The sequence below is a fragment of the Symphalangus syndactylus genome, chromosome 18, assembly GCF_028878055.3.
Source record: "Symphalangus syndactylus isolate Jambi chromosome 18, NHGRI_mSymSyn1-v2.1_pri, whole genome shotgun sequence".
NCBI lineage: Eukaryota > Metazoa > Chordata > Mammalia > Primates > Hylobatidae > Symphalangus > Symphalangus syndactylus.
Window position 1 is genome coordinate 34023968 of NC_072440.2, and position 22510 is coordinate 34046477.

Below are 22510 nucleotides of genomic sequence, written 5' to 3' on the forward strand. Positions count from 1 at the left end.
CTCGTGATCTGCCCGCCTCGGCCTCCCAAAGTGCTGAGATTACAGGCATGAGCCACTGCGCCTGGCTGAGCTTTTTAAACACTAACACCAAGAAAATGAAAATCATTTGCAAAAATACAATGATTAAGTTATAACGTACTATTATCTAAAATAAAACAGATTCTTTAGTCTTTGGGACATGTGTTCAAATGAAAATAGAAATAAAATGATTAATCAGTTTAAAAAAGTGTATCATTTAATGGCATTTTTTGGTTACTGGTTCTAAAAAAAAGTACATATATCCCATCAATCCATTGCTTTTAAAAAAATAACCACAGTCCCACATTCCAATTTAAAAACTGCAATTTTCTGCATAAATTTAGGAAGAGCTTAGATAAAACGAAAGAAAAACAAGCAGCATAATGGAAAATCAAGTTAGTTTGAACAGTTAGTGTAAAGCAATTTGATATTTTAAAAATTAAGATTTCAGTGCTAAGGCAGTTGATGTTATTACATATGTAATGTGATATAAGCAAATGCTGCTTATTGTAAATATAACTTTGAAAATAAAATTTTAGCCAAGTTGGGAAAATTTGCTTTTCTTGTTTCATTTTGTCAAGCGGCCATCATTACCTGACTCAGACTTAAAACTAAAACCACTGTGCATCTGAAAATGAATTTCGATTATACAGTCTACTCAAAGAACTGAAGGCTAGGATAATCGGGTATTTTACAGTAAGACGATGAAAATCACAAGGCCATTTTACACAAGGTAACATACCTCTTTAAAAAAAAATCTAAAGAAGAAACACCGAAAATGAGAATTGTTTCAATATGACAATTTAACTTTTGAGCTAATTTTCCCCCACAGAATAGAAAATTGATATAATTAAAAAGTACATAAAATTATATATAATCTTTCTGAAGTCACATAGGTGATATTCACAACTAACTGTTTTTCCACTATGTTTTGTAAAGAGAGATTAATTAGGCAGAGTCAAAAAGTGGTGAGTAAGAAACGTATAAAAATTTATAATAAAAAATCAAATTACCACAGAACTGAGGTCACTCTAATGGAAAAATAAAAAAGAATAATTAGAAAAATCAGAGTTAAATGTTAAAGAAAAAAGAATTACTTTAAAATAAAATGCATTTCTGCATTTTTTAAATTACTAAACAAGACAGCATTAGTAAATAAGAAAGTAAACAGGAAGCAACAAAGAAATATGACAAACCATTTTTCTAAAAAGGTGAAACTGCTAAGGTTAAATGACAATGGAATAGAGAAGGACCCTATGGCTGAATACTCAACAGTAGCAAACTGTTAAGGGCACATTTTGGAGCAGAGAGGTATACCCCATGACTTTCTAGTTCTATAATTCTTTACCAACATTGCAATTCTTCATAGATAATTTAGGATGAATATATACTATCCTCCACATTCAGAATAGATATACACTGTATACCTTCTCTTAAATTTATGTAATAATGGAATCCTCTTTTTAAGGAATATCTTGGGCAATTAGAGTTCTGTTGATCACTTCAGGGAATGTGGGGCTGAACCACTCGAAAAAATTGAGAATTTATTCTCTTCTTCTTAGTAGATTTCATAGTTAGCCTTTTTTTTCTTATATATTTCTTCAACGTTTTATTAAGAGCAATCTCAAATGTCACCTCCATCAAATGCATAGCTGGAAATCATTTTTCACCTCTCTAGGTACCCAGGATATGTTACTTCATGATTTGGGTTATATGTGTGGGAGGGGCTTACATTATAGTTACGTCATGTCAGTCTCCTCTACTGGATGCAGGTCCCTGGAGAATTGGGAAGATGTTCTGTTTATATTTCTCTTCGGTACCTGGCAGGTGACCAAATGTTTGAATCCTAGCTTCTACTTTCACCAATCTTCCTGCAAGGCTTTTCTATCTTGGAAGACTATAACAAATTTTTTCATGAACTTGTTTTCCTTTAGGTGATTCACATATTACAGCATTATTAGTAACAGTATCAAAATATATGTTTGAGACAGATGTGGGGCCAATAATATTAACTGTAAAAGGACTACAGCACAGAGCAATAAGCATCACTTACTGATATTGCTGTGGTTTATTAACTCCTACAATCTACCTGAAATTCTTGGTTGGGGTCAACATAATCTGCCTCATGCTAGTGGCTGAACAGTATTTGTTTGTCTAATAGGTAATATTAAGTATTAGAGAGACCCAAAATGCTATTTGTTCACTCCTAATTTTTAAAGTGAGATCTATTTTCAAAAGTTCAGAATATTACTGAAATTATTTTGATTGAAGTTTGTTAGCAAGATTTAAAGATTATGTCAACATGTAATGTTAACCGACAAAGGAAGCAAACAAAATTGTCGTGATTATAAAAATAGAATATTACATATAAGTGAATAAAAACTGCAAAAGAGTATGTATTAATGAAAAATCAATTGGTGTGGTGGAATTGTGAATTTTTATTTCTTTATGGAGAGCATGTCACTTCTATAATGTTTGTAGAAAAACTAGCAATTTTTAAAATTATTCACAAATCACTCTATTAGCGTTATAAAACTAATTGACAGGTATCTTAGTGTACTACCATATTTTTAATGAAGAAAACCTAAAATAGCTGAATATGTGACTCCTAGGAGCCAGTTACAGAAAAAAACCCACCTATTGCCCTATTTTAAAATTAATTTTCTAACAGAATAGTTAACATTTTCCCCTCATACTATAAATGAAATCTTTTCCAGCAAAAATTAGACTATTTAAATCTCACCATGCTGACTAGCTATACTGTAATTAATCAACAATATGCAATTAATAACAAAAAAGAGGGAATAAATGCGTATTACTCCAACTCACCTATCCCCCACAAAAGAAACATCAACTTTGTAAACATCTAGTAATCTTCTTGATGATGCTTTTCCCTCTCGTCAAATATGTATGCTCTTTCCTATGTACTTGATATTTCATATCCATTTGTAACCCTGCTTGAATGCCTTCACTGCTTTGACACTTGTCTGTTTCCAACATGCATTTCCTTTCAGTCTCCAATCCAGTTTTCCTACTCTTCCATAAAGCTTCTTTAAACTATTCCAAGATCACATTCCCGAGAGCTCTTGCAGCACATCTTTTCATATCATTCTCACTATATTCCATTCTAGGTAGTTTTGTTACTATACGCATTTTTTCTTTTCTCCTAATAGGTCTTCGCTGCAGGTTAGGTTCCTTAACTTTGACATCTTAGAAATCCTAGTTATCGTATAAATTTTACTGAGTAAAAATTCAGATTGTGGATGGAAAATATATATATAAAATTTGCCATGTGATTGAAAATGTCTGATCATTATCTGGTTTTAGAGTAGTAGAGATATAATCTTCATTTCAAAATACTGTATTTGGATATCTTTGAATTTATCACTGGTATGAAACACATGATTTTGGGGGATAAGAGGGCTAGCAAGAGATCTGATTTTTCTGCAGCTCTAGAAGCCAAGATAAAACAGAATCTTAGAAAAGAAATCCAAGCAATAAATCCTTTCTCCTATGGCAAGTTCTATTTTATCTCTTACTTTTAGGGTAAAAGATAGAGTATCTTCTATTATAAAAGTTACTTCTCTTTTTGCCAAACTTGTTTTTCCCAAAGAGCTTTTAAAGCCATTACACCAAACTCAGCAACCTAATTCTGGCTGGCAAACTGACTACCCTGGAAATAATTTAATGTGCTAAGCTTCACTTGTCAGTATTTTTCCATGTGAATATTAAATCTATTTTGCAGCGTTAGATCTACTAATTCAATTTTTGTAAAATCCCGAACCACATGTAAATATTCAAGATTGCTAGTGTAACAACCACCATTAAATGGAATGAGAGGGCAATCATTTAAAGGAGATGAAAGCCCTATAAAATTAACAATGAGAATAAAAATCAAGACACATTGATTCCATGTAAGTTGAAAAAGATTATGAGACCTATAATAAAATTATTCAATTTTAACTGAAATTTGTGATTTTTTCAAATAATTTACAGTCACATTGGCGATTTGCTTCAGTATTAGAAATGTATATAAGAGATTTTTAGTCAAATAAGATCTTAATGTTTAATATGAAATCTCATTAAGCACTCAACACTTACCTCTGCATTGTAAAATTTGGTTTTCACATCCAATGGTTTGAGAACCTGGTTAAATAAAGCATGTCAATCAGGAGATTGTTATCATGTGACCATTTATTTATTTATTTATTTTAAATCAAATAGTGTAAGTTTGTCAGTCATTTTCCAATTTTAATTGTTAAAAGACTTTTCTAATAGGCATGCAATATTCTTCCAAAAAAAAAAAGAAAAGAAAAAAGAATCTCAAATGTATTTTTTGAAAGGCTACCATTATTTCTTGACTGGGTGATAGTTACATTACATGGGTTTTTGCTCCATATTTTGTTAAACAAAACACATATATTTTATGTATTTTTCTATATGTATATTCACAAGAACTGTTTGCAAAAAAAAGCAACTGAGCTGGGTGCAGTGGCTCACTCCTATAATCCCAGCACTTTTGAAGGCCGAGGCAGGCGGATCACCTAAGGTCAGGAGTTCGAGACAAGCCTGGCCAACATGGCCAAACCCCGTCTGTACTAAAAATACAAAAATTAACTGGGCATGGTGGCGGGCGCCTGTAATCTCAGCTACTTGGGAGGCTGAGGCAGGAGAATTGCTTGCACCCAGGAGGCGGAGGCTGCAGTGAGCTGAGATCGCGTCATTGCACTCCAGCCTGGGCAACGAGAGAAACACCGTCTCAAAAAAAAAAAAAAAAAAAAAAATTGAATCACTTTTTATTTTCTTTCAAAAAGCATGCAAATGAATGATTCAGCAAAAGAATGGCAGATTTTTTTCCCTATGAATAGTATTTTTTCTTCTACTTACAGAGGAATGAAAAAAACCATATAAAGCATCATATTTAGATCTATATTTATAATAGACATACGTGGTATTCACATTTCCTCACCCCCCACCCACATAAATGTGCTAAACCAGTGTTTTGAAACTATTTTTGATGGACGCTGAAAACTGTATATTAATACAAAACTCAACTTAAAGTTCCAGTGATTCCTGGAGTCTTTGAAGGAAGCTCAGTCTACTCACTCCAAGTCAATTGTTTCTCCTTTAAATTTCTTTAGAAATTTGATATTATTTGCCCTCATTTTATCTGGACTTTACACTCATTTTATCCCTTGTCTACACTGTGTGTTTTGTCAGGCCATAAAAAGAAGTTATTTACTTTTTGGAGACAGAGTCTTGCTCTGTTGACCAAGCTGGAGTGCAGTGGCATCATCACAGCTCACTGAAGCCTTGAAGCCTGGGGTCAAGCGATCCTTCTGCCTCAGCCTCCCAACTAGCTAGGATTATAGGCTTGTGCTACCTGTAGTCCTAGGTCATGTTGTCTGGGCTATCTTGAACTGGCCTCAAGTGATCCTCCCCACTTTGCTTCCCAAAGCACTGGGATTATAGGTGTGAGCCACTGTGCCAGACTCAGCTATTTTTTTATTTTGAATAAACAGCTTAAAGTTTCATTACAAAAACATATTGGCAATGATAATTCCTCTGCTTTTATTCACCTTAATTTAGTCTGAGTTTAGACTGCTAGTCATATGACAAATTCAAAAATATTGAGCTATTTGCTTTATTTGGAGCTTGTTTTTCCTGCAGATAAACAGGAATAACTGTATACTACCAGGAAGAAAAAGGCATATAAAAACTATTTACCATTGTCATATTCAATACCTGAAATTTGAAGAATTTTCTAAAATACATTTTTTCTCCAGCCTGAGTTGTATAACTCACAGCACATACCAAGCTGAAACAGAAAGATGTCTTAATGATTCTGAATCATTTTTAATTTTAATAGTAAATCAAACACACCTCAATTCTACTAAGAAACTTGGAAAACACTTATATCTATGGTGTGGATGTGTGAGATTAGAGTAGGGGAAAAAGAATAGATACGGACATAATTACATGAACAAGAAAGCTCTGATTAGTAAAATGAGATATAACATTTTTGGACCACAAAATCAGAAATTTCCTGACTTCATCTGAAAGGTGAGATATATTCCAAAATAATTCTCAGAATAATCAAATATTTGAGTATATAAAACAAGTTCATATAAACTAGAAAAAAATATGGATTAAAAAAATTCCAGCTGGGCACAGTGGTTCATGCCTGTAATCCTAGCACTTTGGGAGGTCACGGGCAGATCACTTGAGGTCAGGAGTTCGAGAGCAGCCTGGCAAACATGGTGAAACCCTGTCTCTACTAAAATTACAAAAATTAGCCGGGCGTGGTGGCGGGCGCCTGTAATCCCAGCTACTCAGGAGGCTGAGGCAGGAGAATCGCTTGAACCCAGGAGGTGGAGGTTGTGGTGAGCTGAGATTGCGCCATTGCACTCCAGCCTGAGCAACAAGAGCAAAACTCCATCTCAAAAAAAAAAAAAAAAGGCCAGGTGCGGTGGCTCACGCCTGTAATCCCAACACCTTGGGAGGCCAGGGCGGGCGGATTATGAGGTCAGGAGATCGAGACCATCCTGGCTAACATGATGAAACCCCATCTCTACTAAAAAAATACAAAAAATTAGCCGGGCATGGTGGCGGGCACCTGTAGTCCCAACTAGTTGGGAGTCTGAGGCAGGAGAATGGCGTGAATCCAGGAGGCAGAGCTTGCAGTGAGCTGAGATTGCACCACTGTACTCCAGTCTGGGCGACAGAGTGAGACTCCATCTCAAAAAAAAAAAAAAAAAAAAAAAAATCCAGATAGATTTCTTAACATAAATGCAATGAGAAATACTGTTATGTAAAAAATTTTAAGTTGAATCAAAAACACTAAAACAATTACAAAGCAGAAATAAACTAGGATAAAATACTTGTAACAATACGAGAAAGTGGTTACATTTTAATACTTAATATGACAAAGAGTTCCCATAAGTTAATAAGCAAAACACCAACAGATAACTCAAAACATGAAAAAAGGAATACACAGTTAAATCACAGTACCATAACCTGCTAACAAAAATGTGAAAATGTTCAGCCTCACAAGTAGTCAGAGAAACACATTAAAATAATGAGGTAATATTTTTCTGTTTATCAAGATTTGAAAAAAATTCTTTATAAGTGATATCAGAGTTGGTGGGGCTTTAGAGAAACTGTCTTTCTACCCTGCTAGTGGTTGGAAGAAATTTAGAAAACAATCTTTAGGTGAAAAAGCCTTAAAAATGCTTATGTGTTCTCATAGTAAAACCACTTCAAATATTCCACATAAGGAAACATTAAGGTGTTCATCTCCGTGTTACTTTTAACAGTGAAAAAATGAAAATAAACATCCAACATTATAGTAAACAAGAAACACTGTACAATTGTGTTAGATGGAGTCATGTAAAAAAAAAGTTTTTTTTTTTGAGGCAGGGTCCCACTGTGTCACCCAGGCTGGAGAGCAGTGGCGTGATCATGGATCACTGAACCCTTGACCTCCTGGGCTCAAGCAATCCTCCCACCTCAGTCTCCTGACTAGCTGAGACTACAGGCATGCTCCACCACGTCTGGCTAATTTTTGTATTTTTTGTAAAGATGGGATTTCATCATGTTTCCCAGGCTGGTCTTGAGCTCCTGAGCTCAAGCGATCTGCCCACCTTAGCCTCCCAAATGATTAGGGATTACAGGCACGAGCCACCACACCCAGCTCAAAAACTGTGTTTTCAAAAAATACTGTCTATTGTGTGTGAAAATGTTCACAGTGTATTTAAAAAAATAAAACTATGAGCAATATGGCCAAAATTTTGTAAAATATTAAATTATTCATACACATTTTATATATGTATTCAAAAAGACTGGAAAGAAATATATTAATATTTTAACAGTGGTTGGTTATATGGGGTGGTAACATTAGCAGGTAATTTAATTTCTCCTTTATACTTGTGCTGCCTAGTACTGACTAAGTAAGGCAGGGGCTAGGAAGAGGACTGACCAAAGCACAATACATGCCTTCTAAGTGCTCACAGTAAGAATAGTATAGCAAGGTAGAGGATCTAAAACTAGGTTTGGATTTGAGTTCTATGTCTTCTAAACTAGCTGCTTAATTGTACAAGTCTCATTTTCTGTAAAATGGAGATTTTACACATTTATTACCATTTCAATAAATACTGTCTTCTGTTCTCTGCTAAATCCTTGGACTACAGCAGACTTCATGCATCTCCCACTTTAATGGGAAAGGCAGGCACTCAATAAGTAAGTACGAAACATTTTAAAAAATGATAAATGGTGGGTACTATAGAAGATACAAAAAGTGGGATTTAATCTAGTCTAGGAGGTTAGGAAAACTTCTTGAGGAAGTAGTGCTGAATCTGAGATATGAAAGAGAAGTAGAAGTAAACTAAATAAAATGCCATAGGTATTCCTTTGTAAGGGAAGAATGCATTTCAATCCATGGAGTCTGGAGATAAAAGAAGTCAAATAATGACTGCAGGGTGGAGAGGGAGGGATGGGTGGTGATGGTAAGAACTACTGTGGTTGGTAAGAATTAGGTTGCAGACAACTTTGTAAAACATTTGCAAAGTCAGAATTTCCTAAGGACAATGGGAGATCACTGAAGAATTAAGTGACTTATACAAGATCACTTAACAAATGATGAAGCTGAAATTTGAATTCTGGGAAGTCTGACTCCAAAGCCCAAAGAATATACATGAAAAAGTCCCTACAACAGAGCTTGTCACCAAAATTAACTGATTAAATAACAGTTAATATTATATACTTCAATGGGCACAAAGAGAAGCAAAAGTGGTATAGTAGAGATGAAGAAGAGATAAATGAAAGATATTCAGGAGAATTAATAGGATTTTGTGAACTGACTGGATGCAGGATTTCTAAAGGAGATGAAGAAGTCTAAAGTTACTTCAGATGGCTAAAATTTTCATATTGCCTCAGACTGAAAGAAAAATAGAGCATTCACATTCAAATACATACACAGGGCAGGAATACAGAATTTGATTTTTTTTCACAGTGTGCCTTATTTTGGTCCTACATTTCTGAGTTCTCAGGACAGAGTGTATATACCTGGTTAAATACAAAACTGAAAAACTGAATTTAAAAATAAACACTATGAACATCAGTTACTAGCATTTCAAAACACAATAAATTTACTTCTAGAGTGCTACCTGGGTTTTAAACATTTTGCACAGCTTTTCATTTTTTAGAGATTGTAGATGTAAAAAAATAAAACTAGAGATAAATCATGATAAATTGGATTTTCTCCCTACAAAACAAACATTTGGTTTAAACTTTATTTCTGGTAAACATGCAAACACAGAACATAAAATTCCTTTCGAAGTAGGTTCCTACGCTTCATGGTGAATGAAAAGAAAGCAAAAATTTCAAACAAAGCCATATATAAGTAAAAACCTTTGAGAACTAATAAAATTAATCCTTACATGTGTGTTCCAATTTCTTTGACTTCATGATGTATGACATCATCAATACAACAATCTGGTTTAAGTTCAGCCACTGCAGCATTGGAGGCTGAAAGATTTAAACGCTGAGAACTTGTCTGAAGATCAGCCTTGAAAGAAAGTTAAAAAAAAAAAAAAAAGTTCAAATGAGACTGGTTACCTAAAGGGTGTGCATGGCTATGAGTGGAAAGAATAGGGGAATAAGAATTAGGAAAGAAGGATGAAAGGGGGAGCAACACTATTCTGTGTAAACCTTTCTGTATAGCTCTGATGCTTAGAACCATGGCAATGGCACACCACCCCCCCACCAAAAAAATAAATAAATAAAATCAAGCAGGAATTAGGGAGAATTCAAAATGGAATACAAATAGTAACAAATGAACCTAACTGTATTACAAATGAAGAATACAGTTGGGCTATAGCAGAGGGAAGGGTAAAAGTGGAACTAACCTAAGTAAGTTTGGAAAACAAAATCTTAACTGTAATCTATGGCTAAAGACAAAAAGAATGGTATACAAATGTACTCTAGCTACGACACATGTGTTTTTTCACTATTTTATGTGTATACTAGGACAAAACAAAATAATACATTGTGGATAACAAGAGACAGGTTTCTTACCTTCAGAGAAAAAATAAGGTACAAATAAGGAAAGAGGGGAAGCTACAATGAAGCCTTTGGTGTTGGACTGGAATTTGAGGCATCAGTATGAACACATGGTTTTTAAATATATATTCAGATGGACTTCACTGAAACAAATAGACATGTATGTATGTGCTAGTATATAACACTAAAGTAAGATAAGTAATCATCCAAAACAAAATTAGATGTCAGAGACCAATTAGTTTATAAGAGAACTAGAAAATGACATTAAAGCCACCAACTAAGAAAGCACTACCTCGTCTAAAGTAGCACTTTCCCTCCACCCGATGATGCTCCATTATATTTTTTTCTCTTTTTGAACATTTATCACTCTGTCTTAAAACTACCCTCTCCCTTATCTCAATTACTTTCTATCACATTCAACTTTTGCTTCCTTTGTAACATTTATCACAATCTATAATTACCTTATTTATGATTTTGTTTACCTGTTTCTTTCTGTCTCCCCTACCAGAAAAGACTATGGAGGCAGGAACCTCGTCTTCTCTTGCTCACCACTATAGCATGGTGCCTGGCACATAGTAGACAATTAATCAATATTTGTTGAATAATGAACGGATGAATTTATGATAAAACTTCCAAGGCAAAAAAAAAAAAAATTGAGGGAAAGCAAAGATCACATTAGGTCATGGGAATTAGTGGAGGTTTTTACATGAGAGTTAGGATTCTTTTAAGTTTTTGTTTCTTTTAAAAAACAGTTTTGCAGTTAATTCTAACCCAATGATCTCATGTTAGACACTTTGAAATGGGATATTTATTAGTGCTGTGTCTTTTGTTATACTCAGTTATAAAACAATAGTAGCTCACATTTATTTGGTACCTATTATGTGCAAGGCCCTGTTTTCTAAGCATATTATTCATTTAATCCCCATATCCTGAAGTAGGTATTAGTATTATCCCCATTTCACAGACAATGATACCAAGGCACAGAAAAGTAACAACTTTCCCAAGGTTATATAATTCATAAGTAATAAAGCTGAGATTCAAAATGCTTTTTTTTTTTTTTTTGAGACAGAGTTTCACTCTTGTTGCCCAGGCTGGAGTGCAATGGCATGATCTCGGCTGACTGCAAACTCTGCCTACCAGGTTCAAGCGATTCTCCTGCCTCAGCCTCCCGAGTAGCTGGGATTACAGGCGCCCATCACCACATTCAGCTAATTTTTTGTATTTTTAGTAGAGACGGGGTTTCACCATGTTGGCCAGGTTGGTCTTGAACTCCTGGCCTCAGGTGATCTGCCCACCTTGAAGTGCCGAGATTACAGGCATGAGCCACTGCGCCCAGCCCTAAAAATTCTTAAACTTTTTTTTTTTTTTTGGAGACGGAGTCTCGCTCTGTCACCCAGGTTGGCGTGCAGTGGCACTATCTTGGCTCACTGCAACCTCTACCTCCTAGGTTCAAGTGATTGTCCTGCCTCAGCCTCCCCAGTAGCTGGGATTACAGGCAAGCGCCACTAAGCTTGGCTAAATTTTGTATTTTTAGCAGAAACGGGGTTTCACCATGTTGGCCAGGCTGGTCTCAAACTTCTGGCCTCAAGTGATCTGCCCCCTCGGGCTCCCAAAGTGCTGGGATTACAGGCACGAGCCACCGCATCCGGCCGAAACAGCAGTCTTTATAAAGCAAAACATATGAGATTTTAGAATATATATATATAGAAATACACTAGTAATATGAGACAAACTTGCCACTCTTAGTATAAGACAGATGAAGTTGACAATAAATAAAGATATAGAATCTAGCCCTAAACAACACAATTGATAAAATAGCTCTTATGAATATACATATATGTATCTCAGCTTTACAGCCAATAATAAAGCATACACATTCTTCTCAAGTACACATGGAAAATTCATAAAAAATCAGTATTGGGTCATAAGACATCATCAGTAAGTTCCATAAGCTGAAATATTACAAGAACAACACTGACTGGAATGTAATAAAACTATAAATTATTAACAACAAAATAGAAAAAAAAATAAGCCTTTCCCCCTAAAAAGCTTTTCCATTAAACAACCCTTGGGTAGAAGGTGAATTACAAATGAAATTACAGAATTCTTTAAAAAGTAATGATAAAAATATAAAAAAAGTTTTTAATTTGGGCAATTCTGCAAAGTATTTTCACATTTATTATATTGTCTTAATGTAAGATACGGTGTTTGGGATGTTCAACAATGCTACTACCTCTTTACCATTGTACAGTATAGGCATCAGCTCTTCCTTCCACCATCAATTTTTAATTTTTAATCTATTTTTAAATTTGGTCTCACTACATTGGGCAACAGAGCGAGATGCTGTCTCCAAAAAATAAAAAATAATTAGCCAGGTGTGGTGGTATGCAACTGCAGTTACAGCAATTCACGAGGCTAAGATGGGAGAATTGCTTGAACCCTGGAGGTGGAGGCTACAGTGAGCTATGATCGCACCAACCTGGGCAACAGAGTGAAACCTCACCTCTTAAAATCAAAAGTAATGAGAATAAAAATGCTATGCATTTGAATCTTTAGGATATAAAAAGCAGTGAATCAGAGGAAAATTAACTTTTATCAATATAAATCAAAGAATCAAAATAAAATTCCTAGCTAAAAATGGTAGAAAAATAATAAAGTAAATAAACAGAAGCATAATAAAAGAAATAAAAGCACAAATTAAAGAGAATAGAAACATATGGGATATAATTTTTTAAGTCTTGGATTTTTTTTGAAGTTAAAATACACAAACCAAGAGCTAGCTAACTTAATCAAGGAAAAAACCAAACCTTAGAAATGACCAGGGGAAAATGTTGCAATACAAGAAATTTTTTTTTTTTTAGATGGAGTCTCACACCGTTGCCCAGTCTGGAGTGCAGTGGCGCAATCTCAGCTCACCGCAACCTCCGCCTCCCGAGTTCAAGCGATTCTCCTGCCTCAACCTCCTGAGTAGCTGGGATTACAGGCGCCCGCCAGCACGCCCAGCTAATTTTTGTATTTTTAGTAGAGATGAGGTTTCACCATGTTGGCCAGGCTGGTCTCAAACTCTTGACCTCAGGTGATCCACCTGCCTCAGCCTCCCAAAGTGCTGGGATTACAGGCGTGAGTCACTGCACCCGGCCAACAGAAGAAAATTTTAAGAGCCTACTTTACAGACCTCTATGCAGATAAATGTGAAAATCTACACGAAATGAAATGGATTATTTCCTAGAAAAAAACAGCTTAACAAAATTGACACCCTTAGAGATAAACTGCTTAAACATACTAGTATCCATTGGAAAAAAAAAAAAAAGAAAAAAATGTTATCAGGGAGCTTCCCCATTTTAAAAAAGAAAAGAACTAGCTCAAATGATTTTGCAGGGAATTCTATAAATCGTTCAAATAATAGGTAATCTAAATGATCCACAGTTCTCTGTATTTGTTTTGTCCTGTCTTTTTTTTTTTTTCCTCAGACAGGGTATTGCCCTGTCATCCAGGCTAGAATGCAGTGGCACAATTACAGCTGCTCACTGCAGCCTCGAATTCATGAGTTCAAGTGATCCTCCTGCCTCAGCCTCCCAAGTAGCTAGGACTACAAGTATGCGCCACCATGGCCAGAGAATTTTTAAATTTCTTTTTTGTAGAGACGTCGATCATTATATTCCCCAGGCGAGTCCTGGGGATCCTCCTGGATTCAAGGGCTCCTCCTGTCTTGGTCTTCCAAAGTGCTGGATGACATCCATGAGACACTGAGTCTAGCCTGATGCACATATTGTTCCAAAGCACTGAAAATACTGGAAAAACATCTGAAATCTTTTATTAAGCAACCATAATACTGACACCTAAAACCTGATCAAAAGACAACACTCACACAAATATAGGTCAATATCATGCTATGCTTCATGACCTATATCCTCTTAAGTGATTCTGATGTCACAATTGGCTTATCTGGCCAGGTACGGTGGCTCACATGTGTAATCCCAACACTTTGGGAGGCTGAGGCGGGAGGCTCGCTTGAGGTCAGGAGTTCAAGACCTGCTTGAGCAACACAGCGAGACCTTGTCTCTAAAAAATATTAAAAAATTAGACAGGGATAGTGTCACACCCCTGCAGTCCCAGCTACTCAGGAGGCTAAGGCAGTAGGATCCCTTGAGCCCATGAGTTTGAGGTTACAGTGAGCTATGATCATACTACTGCACTCCAGCCTGGGTGACAGAGCTAGATCCTATCTCAAAAAAAAAAAAAAGAAGGAAAAAGAAAAATAGTATTATTATATATCATGAGTCTGAATGTCTAGTTGAGCCTAAGAAGACCCCTGGTGAGTACTGCACTGCTTATAATTATTGTTATTATAAAAGTGAATAAAGGCATGAAATATAAAATCATGTTTTAGAACATGCATACTACTGTATTCTTTGATCTTTATACTACTGACATCTTAAAGTATATGCCTTTGCTGTTTTATTAATCTATCTTATAAAAATAAATTCAATATTTACTGAATTTACTGAATTGCCAGCATTTACTGAATTGCCAAGAAATTCAATATTTACAACATAGAAAGACAAAAGTATATGTTCTCAAACTTTTGAAAATCAGATCTTTTCACAATCGAATGCAGCGGTTGGCAAGCTTTTTCTCTGAAGTCATTAGCAAATATTTTAGATTTTAGAGGCCATACAATCTCTGCTTCAACTATACAACTCTGCTGTGGTAGCTGGAAATCAGCCACAGATAATACATAAACAAATGAGTATGGCTGTGTGTCAACAAAACTTTATTTATGGACACTGACATTTGAATTTCTTTTTTGTTTGTTTGTAGAGGCGGTGCCTTGCTATGTTGTGTAGGCTGGTCTCAAACTCGTAGCCTGAAGCAATCTTCCTGCCTTGGCTCCCAAAGCACTGGGATTATAGGCAGGAGCCACCACACCTGGCCTGAAATTTCAATTTCATGTAATTTTCACATGTCACAAAATATTCTTTTCAATAATTTGAAAATGTGAAAACCATTCTTAGTTCAAAAGCCTTACAAAAACAGACAATGGACCAAGTTTGGTCTTTAGGCTGTAGTTTGTCAACCCCTAATTTAATGAAAGGCAGAGACCCCATCCATATATGACAAACATATGTACATGTATGCACAAATTTGCATCCAGTTTCTGGAAGTTGGGTCTATTTGCTCTCTAACGTCCTTGTTAACTTTAAAACTCTATGATCATTTTCAAACTCATTCTGATTAGAGGTCCTTTTTGGCAATACTCCAATTACCTGAACTCATCACTCTAAGACAGGTTTTACAACAACTTCTCCCCCACATACTGTGAATTCTTACCTTCTTTTTGCTCTTTTTCTTTTGAAGAAATTTCACGTTGTTAGTGGAGTTAGCATATTCTATCTTTTAATTTCTACACTACTTCAAAGGTCTTCTAACTGTTCTATTTTCTACAAAGCATCCCATACAATGTGCTCATATCAGTCTTTCTAACACAAAGAGTGCTCAAAAGCCAACTGCCTGCTGTTTTTTATTTAATTCTTTTCAGAGACAGATCTTGTTCTGTAGCCCATGCTGGAGTGCCCAGGCAAAACTCAATGCAGCCTCAAACTCCTGGGCTTAAACAATCCTCCAGTTTCAGCTTCATGAGTAGCTGGGACTACAGGTGTGTGCCAGCATGCTCAACTACTTTTTCAATTGTTTGTAGACATGGGGGTCTCGTTATGTTTCCCAGGCTGGTCTTGAACTCCTGGCCTCAAGCAATCCTTCTGCCACAGCCTCCCAAAGTGTCGGGATTCCGGGTATGAGCCACTGTGCCAGGCCTGTTTTTTTTTTTTTTCTCTTTTTTTGTCCGTTTTAAAAAATAATTTTTCAACCTGGCTTTCAAGATGCTCTATTGTATGGCTACTGATACGGTTTGACTCTGTGTCCCCACCCAAATCTCATCTTGTAGCTGCCGTAATTCCCATGTGTTGTGGGAGGGGCCTGGTGGAAGATAACTGAATCACGGGGGTGGGTCTTTCCTGTGCTGTTCTGATGACAGTGAATAAGTCTCATGAGATCTGATGGTTTTATTTATTTTTATTTTTGGGGGCATGGAGTATTACTCTGTCACCCAGGCAGCCTGGAGTGCAGTGGCACAGTCTTGGCTCACTGCAACCTCAGCCTCCCAGGTTCAAGTGATTCTCCTGCCTCAGCTTCCCAGGTAGCTGGGATTACAGGCACATGCCACCACTCCTGGCTAATTTTTGTATTTTTAGTAGAGATGGTGTTTCACCATGTTGGGCAGGATGGTCTCGAACTCCTGACCTCAGGTGATCCAACTGCCTCAGGCTCCTAAAGTGCTGGGATTACAGGCATGAGCCACCATGCCCGGCCTAAAAAAAAAACCTTTGTTAAAGACTAAAATACCTCCCAAGTAAGAATGTTACTTACTTTTACCAATATGTCTTTTACAACTTGATTGCTATCATTATGAACGCTGATATAACTGGAAAAGGTCTCTCCCAAAAATATATTCCTGTAAAATAAAATAAGTATTTAGGCAGAAATCCATTCAGGTTTTTTTTCTTTTTTTTTTTTTTGAGACAGAGTCTCACTCTGTCACCCGGGCTGGAGTGCAGTGGCATGATCTGGGCTCACTGCAAACTCCGCCTTCCATGTTCACCCCATACTCCTGCCTCAGCCTCCCGAGTAGCTGAGACCACAGGCACCCACCACCACGCCTAGCTCATTTTTTGTATTTTTAGTAGAGACGGGGTTTCACCATGTTAGCCATGATGGTCTCGATCTCCTGATCTCATGATCCGCCCACCTCGGTCTCTCAAAGTGCTGGGATTACAGGCGTGAGCCACCGTGCCCATCAGGTTTTACATTAAATAATCTGTTTGAGAATCACTAAGAACTTCAAATGGAGAAACATTTACTGAAGGATAGAAATCTTGTGAAATAGTGCTTCAACATTCCTTTGTTCACACTAGGCCACTCATTCATTACCTAGTGCAATTCAAAATATGGATGTAATCTATAAAACACGATATATCTTGGCCTTTGACTACTGTACAAAATGCCACCCTCACTAGAGATAAGACTCATTGAAATTAGATCTATGCTAAAGTCTTAGGATTTGTATCTGAATAGGTTAGAGAAAGCCAAGTTTCCATTCTTGAAATAACTTATTCCCTGAATCTAGAAGAGATCTAAGTTACTGATATTGGGGTATTTTTACCAATTTATTTTATTTCCTAAGTTACTTGAATAAAAACCACCAGTGGTTTTATTTTACATAGTTTTATACTTTTTACATGAATATATTTCCCAGTTTTTCAAGAGGCTAGTCAATGACCACATTCTGTAAAACTGTAAGAACAATCTGTAAAATTTCTTTTTGTCTCAAATTCTGTCTGTTGCAAACAGAGTGGAACCAGGGGCTTCTACCTTATTATTAATCTAGAATAACAATACAGCTAAGAATAACAGAAGAAATAAATTTAGAGTTCCTAATTAGCTGACAAGTCTGATAACTCATTTTGGGAGAGGACTATGATGCAAAAAACAAAGAGTGGCTTCTGAAAAAGACATTTACATTAGTAGTTAAAAGACTATGTGGCCATTAAAAAATATAGTAAGATCTAAAGAAGAAAGTTAAAATTCTATTATGCTAGGAACCACTATTAACATTTTATTTTGGTATATATCTTTTTTTAATAACAGAAAGCCATAATCACATAGTATGATTTTTTAATAATATTTTTGCCCCTCAAATGTATCATGTCCTAGGCGTGGTGGCTCACGCCTGTAATCCAAGCACTTTGGGAGGCTGAGGCAGGTGGATCACCTGACGTCAGGAGTGCAAGGTCAGCCTGGCTAACATAGCGAAACACCGTCTCTAATAAAAACTCAAAAATTAGCCAGGGCAGTGCGCACGCCTGTAATCCCAGCTACTCTGGAGGCTGAGGCAGGAGAACTGCTTGAACCCAGGAGGTGGAGGTTGCACTGAGCCGAGATGACACCACTGTACTCCAGCCTGGGCAATAGAGCAAGACTCCATCTCAGAAAAAAAAAAAAAAAAAAGTAAATGTATCATGAGCATTTCCCCATCCCATGGTTCTTTTTTGAAAATATAACTTGTAATGGCTTTACAAGGTTTCTTATGTGAATATGTCATTCTTACCCAAAATTTTGTGGTAAAGTCAGCATTTCTCCCAACATTAAAACTTCTGCACCATTAACAGTTGAAGGATCATCTCTCATCAGCTGGTTAAAGAGATCTCCTGAATGAAGAGAAAAACATAAAATTCTAACATCTATCTTTTAAGTAAATTTTACTTATATAAAGAAATAGCTGGGAGAGATATTTTAAAAAACAACCTCTTGACAAAGATGGTATTTAAAAAGTCTAACTTCTAGATTTTAATACAACAAAGCATGCCAAAAAAATTCTGATCTCATAGGGAATGGAAACTTTAGAAACAAAGAAAAATGTACGTCATGAGATAGAAAATATACTAGAGAAAGCCCCAATAATTCTAAAAAAAAAGGGAATGCTAATACATACATTGATGCAACATTTGAGGATGAAGGCAATTTTAATAGTATTATGAATATGAATGTATCTTAAACTGTAAGTCTCATATTACCATAAGATATCAACATAATTTGGGCTTGTAGAGCATAAGTAAGGCCTGTTACTCAGATGGCCACCTTTCACATGATACAAAAATAGGCAACAAAGAATCCAGCAAATGGTTAGCATAAAATTTACAGGGCTAAGCTTAGTCCAGGGTAATGCAGGCAATTCAGGTTTCAACTTTTCCCTAGGTGCAAACAGAGAAAAGCATGTGCCATACCAGGTAAGTCTTTCTCTTCACATGTTACTGGGATATTGGTGAATAAAGTAGGCTTAGTCAGCCGCATCACTGTGAAGTAAAAAAGTAAAAGAAAACAAAACATTAATACTGCTTAGGGTTAATATTCTCAAGTCTAGTGTATGATATTCATCCATTTTATACTAACATAAAATATAACCTAAATACTTCCTAAACATAATACTGCATACTTCCTATATCACACATCAGTGATTTATTAAGAATTGTAATGTTACAAAAAGAATTTTATATAAGAACCATTTATTTACAACCTATGAATTATAAAAATTAAGTGTAAATGCAATATACATTCATTATAGAAAAACTGGAAAATATAATTTTTAAAGCTTAAAGAATATTAGGAGCATGAGGCTTTAAAAAAATTTTAAATTTTTAAAGCATAAGGCTTTAAAAAAAAATTCTAAGTGACTTCGCCGTAAACAATATCAACAAAATATTAACATTGGAAACTCAGTAAGTGTTTTTTTTGTTTTTTTTTTGTTTTTTTGAGACAGCCTTACTCTGTCACCCAGGCTGGGGTGTAGTGGTGCGATCTGGGCTCACTGCAACCTCCGCCTCCCAGGTTCAAGCGATTCTCCTGCCTCAGCCTCCGGAGTAGTTGGGATTACAAGAATGCACCACAATGCCTGCTTATTATTATTATTTTTTTTGTATTTTTAGTAGAGATGGGGTTTCACCATGGTGGCCAGGCTGGTCCCTAACTCCTGACTTCGAGTGATCTGCCTACCTTGGCCTCCCAAAGTGCTGGGATTACAGGCATGAGCCACCACGCCTGGCCAAGTGTTTCTTTAAGTAATATTAATTCTGTGTAGAAATTACAAAAATGTCAGAAAACATATAGGTTTATATAATTCCAACCAAAAGTAAGATTTATTTTTGGAACATGAGAGAATGTGTCTAAAGCTTATCTAGAGAAACAAATAAATGAAAATAAGCTAAGGAAATTAACAGAGAAAAAGAAGAGGAAGAACTGAATTTACTACATATTATAATATATTTAAGTCCGTAATCAACTAATTGGCTTAGTAATATAAGAACATACCGATATATTAGTTTTTCAAAAAAAAGATAGGATATACTTATATAAAGAAATAGCTGGGAGTGGCCAGGCATGGTGGCTCACGCCTGTAATCCCAGCACTTTGGGACGCCAAGGCGGGCAGATCATGAGGTCAGGAGATTGAGACTATCCTGGCTAACATGGTGAAACCCCATCTCTACTAAAAATACAAAAAATTAGCCAGGCGTGGTGGCGGGCACCTGTAGTCCCAGTTACTCTGCAGGCTGAGGCAGGAGAATGGCATGAACCCAGGAGGCGGAGGTTGCAGTGAGCCGAGATTGCGGCACCTGTACTTCAGCCTGGGCAACAAAGCAAGACTCTGTCTCATTAAAAAAAAAAAAAATAGCTGGGAGAGAGATTTTAAAAAACAACCTCTTGACAAAAAAAAAATCAATTAAAGGATTAGAAGTTAAAAAAATCAATTAGCAAAAGGATTATTCATTATCAGGTGCAAAGACATGGTTAGCTATCTGGAAAAATAAAATTTAACTAAAAAATTCACTTTAAATATAAATAGACAAAAATTAAGCCACAGAAAAGTTAAAAAAATGAAACTGAATATTTATTAAATATAGTCTAATGAGAGTAAACACTATAATTTTTTGAAAAATCTTTTTCAGTTACTTCTAAAGACTGTTGTTTGACCACATCAAAATAAAAACAAAAACATAAAATTAAAAAATCATAAAAACTTGTAAAATTTTTCAGAAAATGAATCACAGAGGGCTAGTTCATTATTAAAAGTATTCCTTCAAATCTGGCTGGGTGCAGTGGCTCACACCTGTAATCCCAGCACTTTGGGAGGCCGAGGCGGGCGGATCACGAGGTCAGGAGATCGAGACCACGGTGAAACTCTATCTCTACTAAAAATAAAAAAAATTAGCCGGGCGTGGTGGCGGGCGCCTGTAGTCCCAGCTACTCGCAGAGGCTGAGGCAGGAGAATGGCGTGAATCCGGGAGGCGGAGCTTGCAGTGAGCGGAGATCGCCCACTGCACTCCAGCCTGGGCGACAGAGCGAGACCACGCCTCAAAAAAAAAAAAAAAAAGTATTCCTTCAAATCAAAGCCAAAATACTATAAAGACTAGACCTACATGGTCAATTCAGAATATAATTAATGTTCTAGCATATGTAAAAATGTACCACCCAACTACTAATTAACCAACTATGGCATTCATATCAAATTTAGTGGCTTTCTCATTCTGGTTTCAGCTTAAATGTCATCTTTTTCAGAAAAAGAATAACAGGTCATTCTGCTTCACTCATGGTACCTTGTATTTATCATGCACTATATTTATTTGTTTATGGCACTCCTTTCCAAACTTCATGAGGTCTAGGCTCTTATGTACTACGTTCAGTTTTGTAGCATCCATATTTGGTATAGGTTCTGCTATTCAGATCTTCCCTGAATAAAATAATTAGCACTTCATGAAAGTCCCTAAATAACTCACATTATTTTGAAAGTGTAAGTTTCAGAAACTGAAGCCAATAACAACCTGCTATATTAAGCAGCTGGCTTTTGAAATAGTCAACAAATGCTACCCTTAAAATTTCTGAGGTTACTCTGTATAGCTAGCATTTACTGAGCATTTACTAGCGCCAGGTATTATGCTAAACATTTTACAAGCTGAACACAATTAATTCTCATGAGTACTCTCTAAATTGGTATTACATTAACCCCAATACACAGATAGGGCAATGACAATGCCTGCAGAGGGTAATCTGCATACAAAGGATTATATTAGTAGGTAAGTGGTAGAATCTAGATTTGAACCCTGGTGATTTCACTCTGTTCAAAAATAATTCTCTATAATAATCATTAATTATAAGCCTGGAGCCATAAACCTGGAATGTCTTGCCTTACCAGAAACACCCCATGGGAATTCAAAGTAGGAATGTATTCCAAAGGGTATTAATCAGCTATAGATGAATATGGGGAGGCGTTTCCAACCTTCACTCTTATTTTTAACTACGAAAACAGATAAAAAGGTGCCCTGAAAACAGATTAAAAGGTGCCCTGAAAGTGATACATAGGAGGCAGTTTCTCCCAATTTAAACAGCTAAAATCACTGAGACAGGGTCTCACTTTGTTACCCAGGTTGGACTACAGTGGCACGACCATGGCTGACTGCAGCCTTGACCTCCTGAGCTCAAGTGATCCTCCTGCCTCAGACCCACCCCCTCCCCCTGCCCACCAAGAGGCTGCGACTACTGTTGCATGCCACCATGCCCGGTTAATTTTTGTATTTTTTGTAGAGATGGGGTTTCACCATGTTGCCCAGGCTGGTAAGTCCACTTTTAGTACCAGTTGGTGTTTTCTATTTCTTCCCTATTATTTTTTTCATTTCATTAGAAAACAAATCCGAATAAAGAGAAAATACAGTCTCAAGGGAATCCTGAAACATTTTTTTTTTTTTTTTTTTTTTTTAGTGTCCTGGAGTTCACCCAAACGTGTAGCTAACATATTTGCTTATTATAGGTTCAAATTTCTATTATAA

General features: G+C 36.2%; 1 protein-coding gene across 4 annotated transcripts in view; it reads right to left on the bottom strand.

Moving 5' to 3' along the window:
* TRAPPC13 (trafficking protein particle complex subunit 13) overlaps positions 1-22510 on the bottom strand; it is a 38681-nt gene that overhangs the window by 9279 nt on the left and 6892 nt on the right. For 2 of the 4 annotated variants that reach the window (XM_055252164.2, XM_055252163.2), the window contains exons 2-8: positions 18918-18986; positions 18242-18341; positions 16504-16588; positions 9456-9583; positions 5764-5836; positions 4120-4164; positions 1032-1049 (exon numbers count right to left, since the gene is read on the bottom strand). In XM_055252164.2, coding sequence (XP_055108139.1) covers positions 1032-1049; positions 4120-4164; positions 5764-5836; positions 9456-9583; positions 16504-16588; positions 18242-18341; positions 18918-18986 — 518 coding nt within the window. The remainder of the gene's footprint in view (positions 1-1031; positions 1050-4119; positions 4165-5763; positions 5837-9455; positions 9584-16503; positions 16589-18241; positions 18342-18917; positions 18987-22510) is intronic. The other 2 variants (XM_055252166.2, XM_055252165.2) reach the window with 1 other exon arrangement.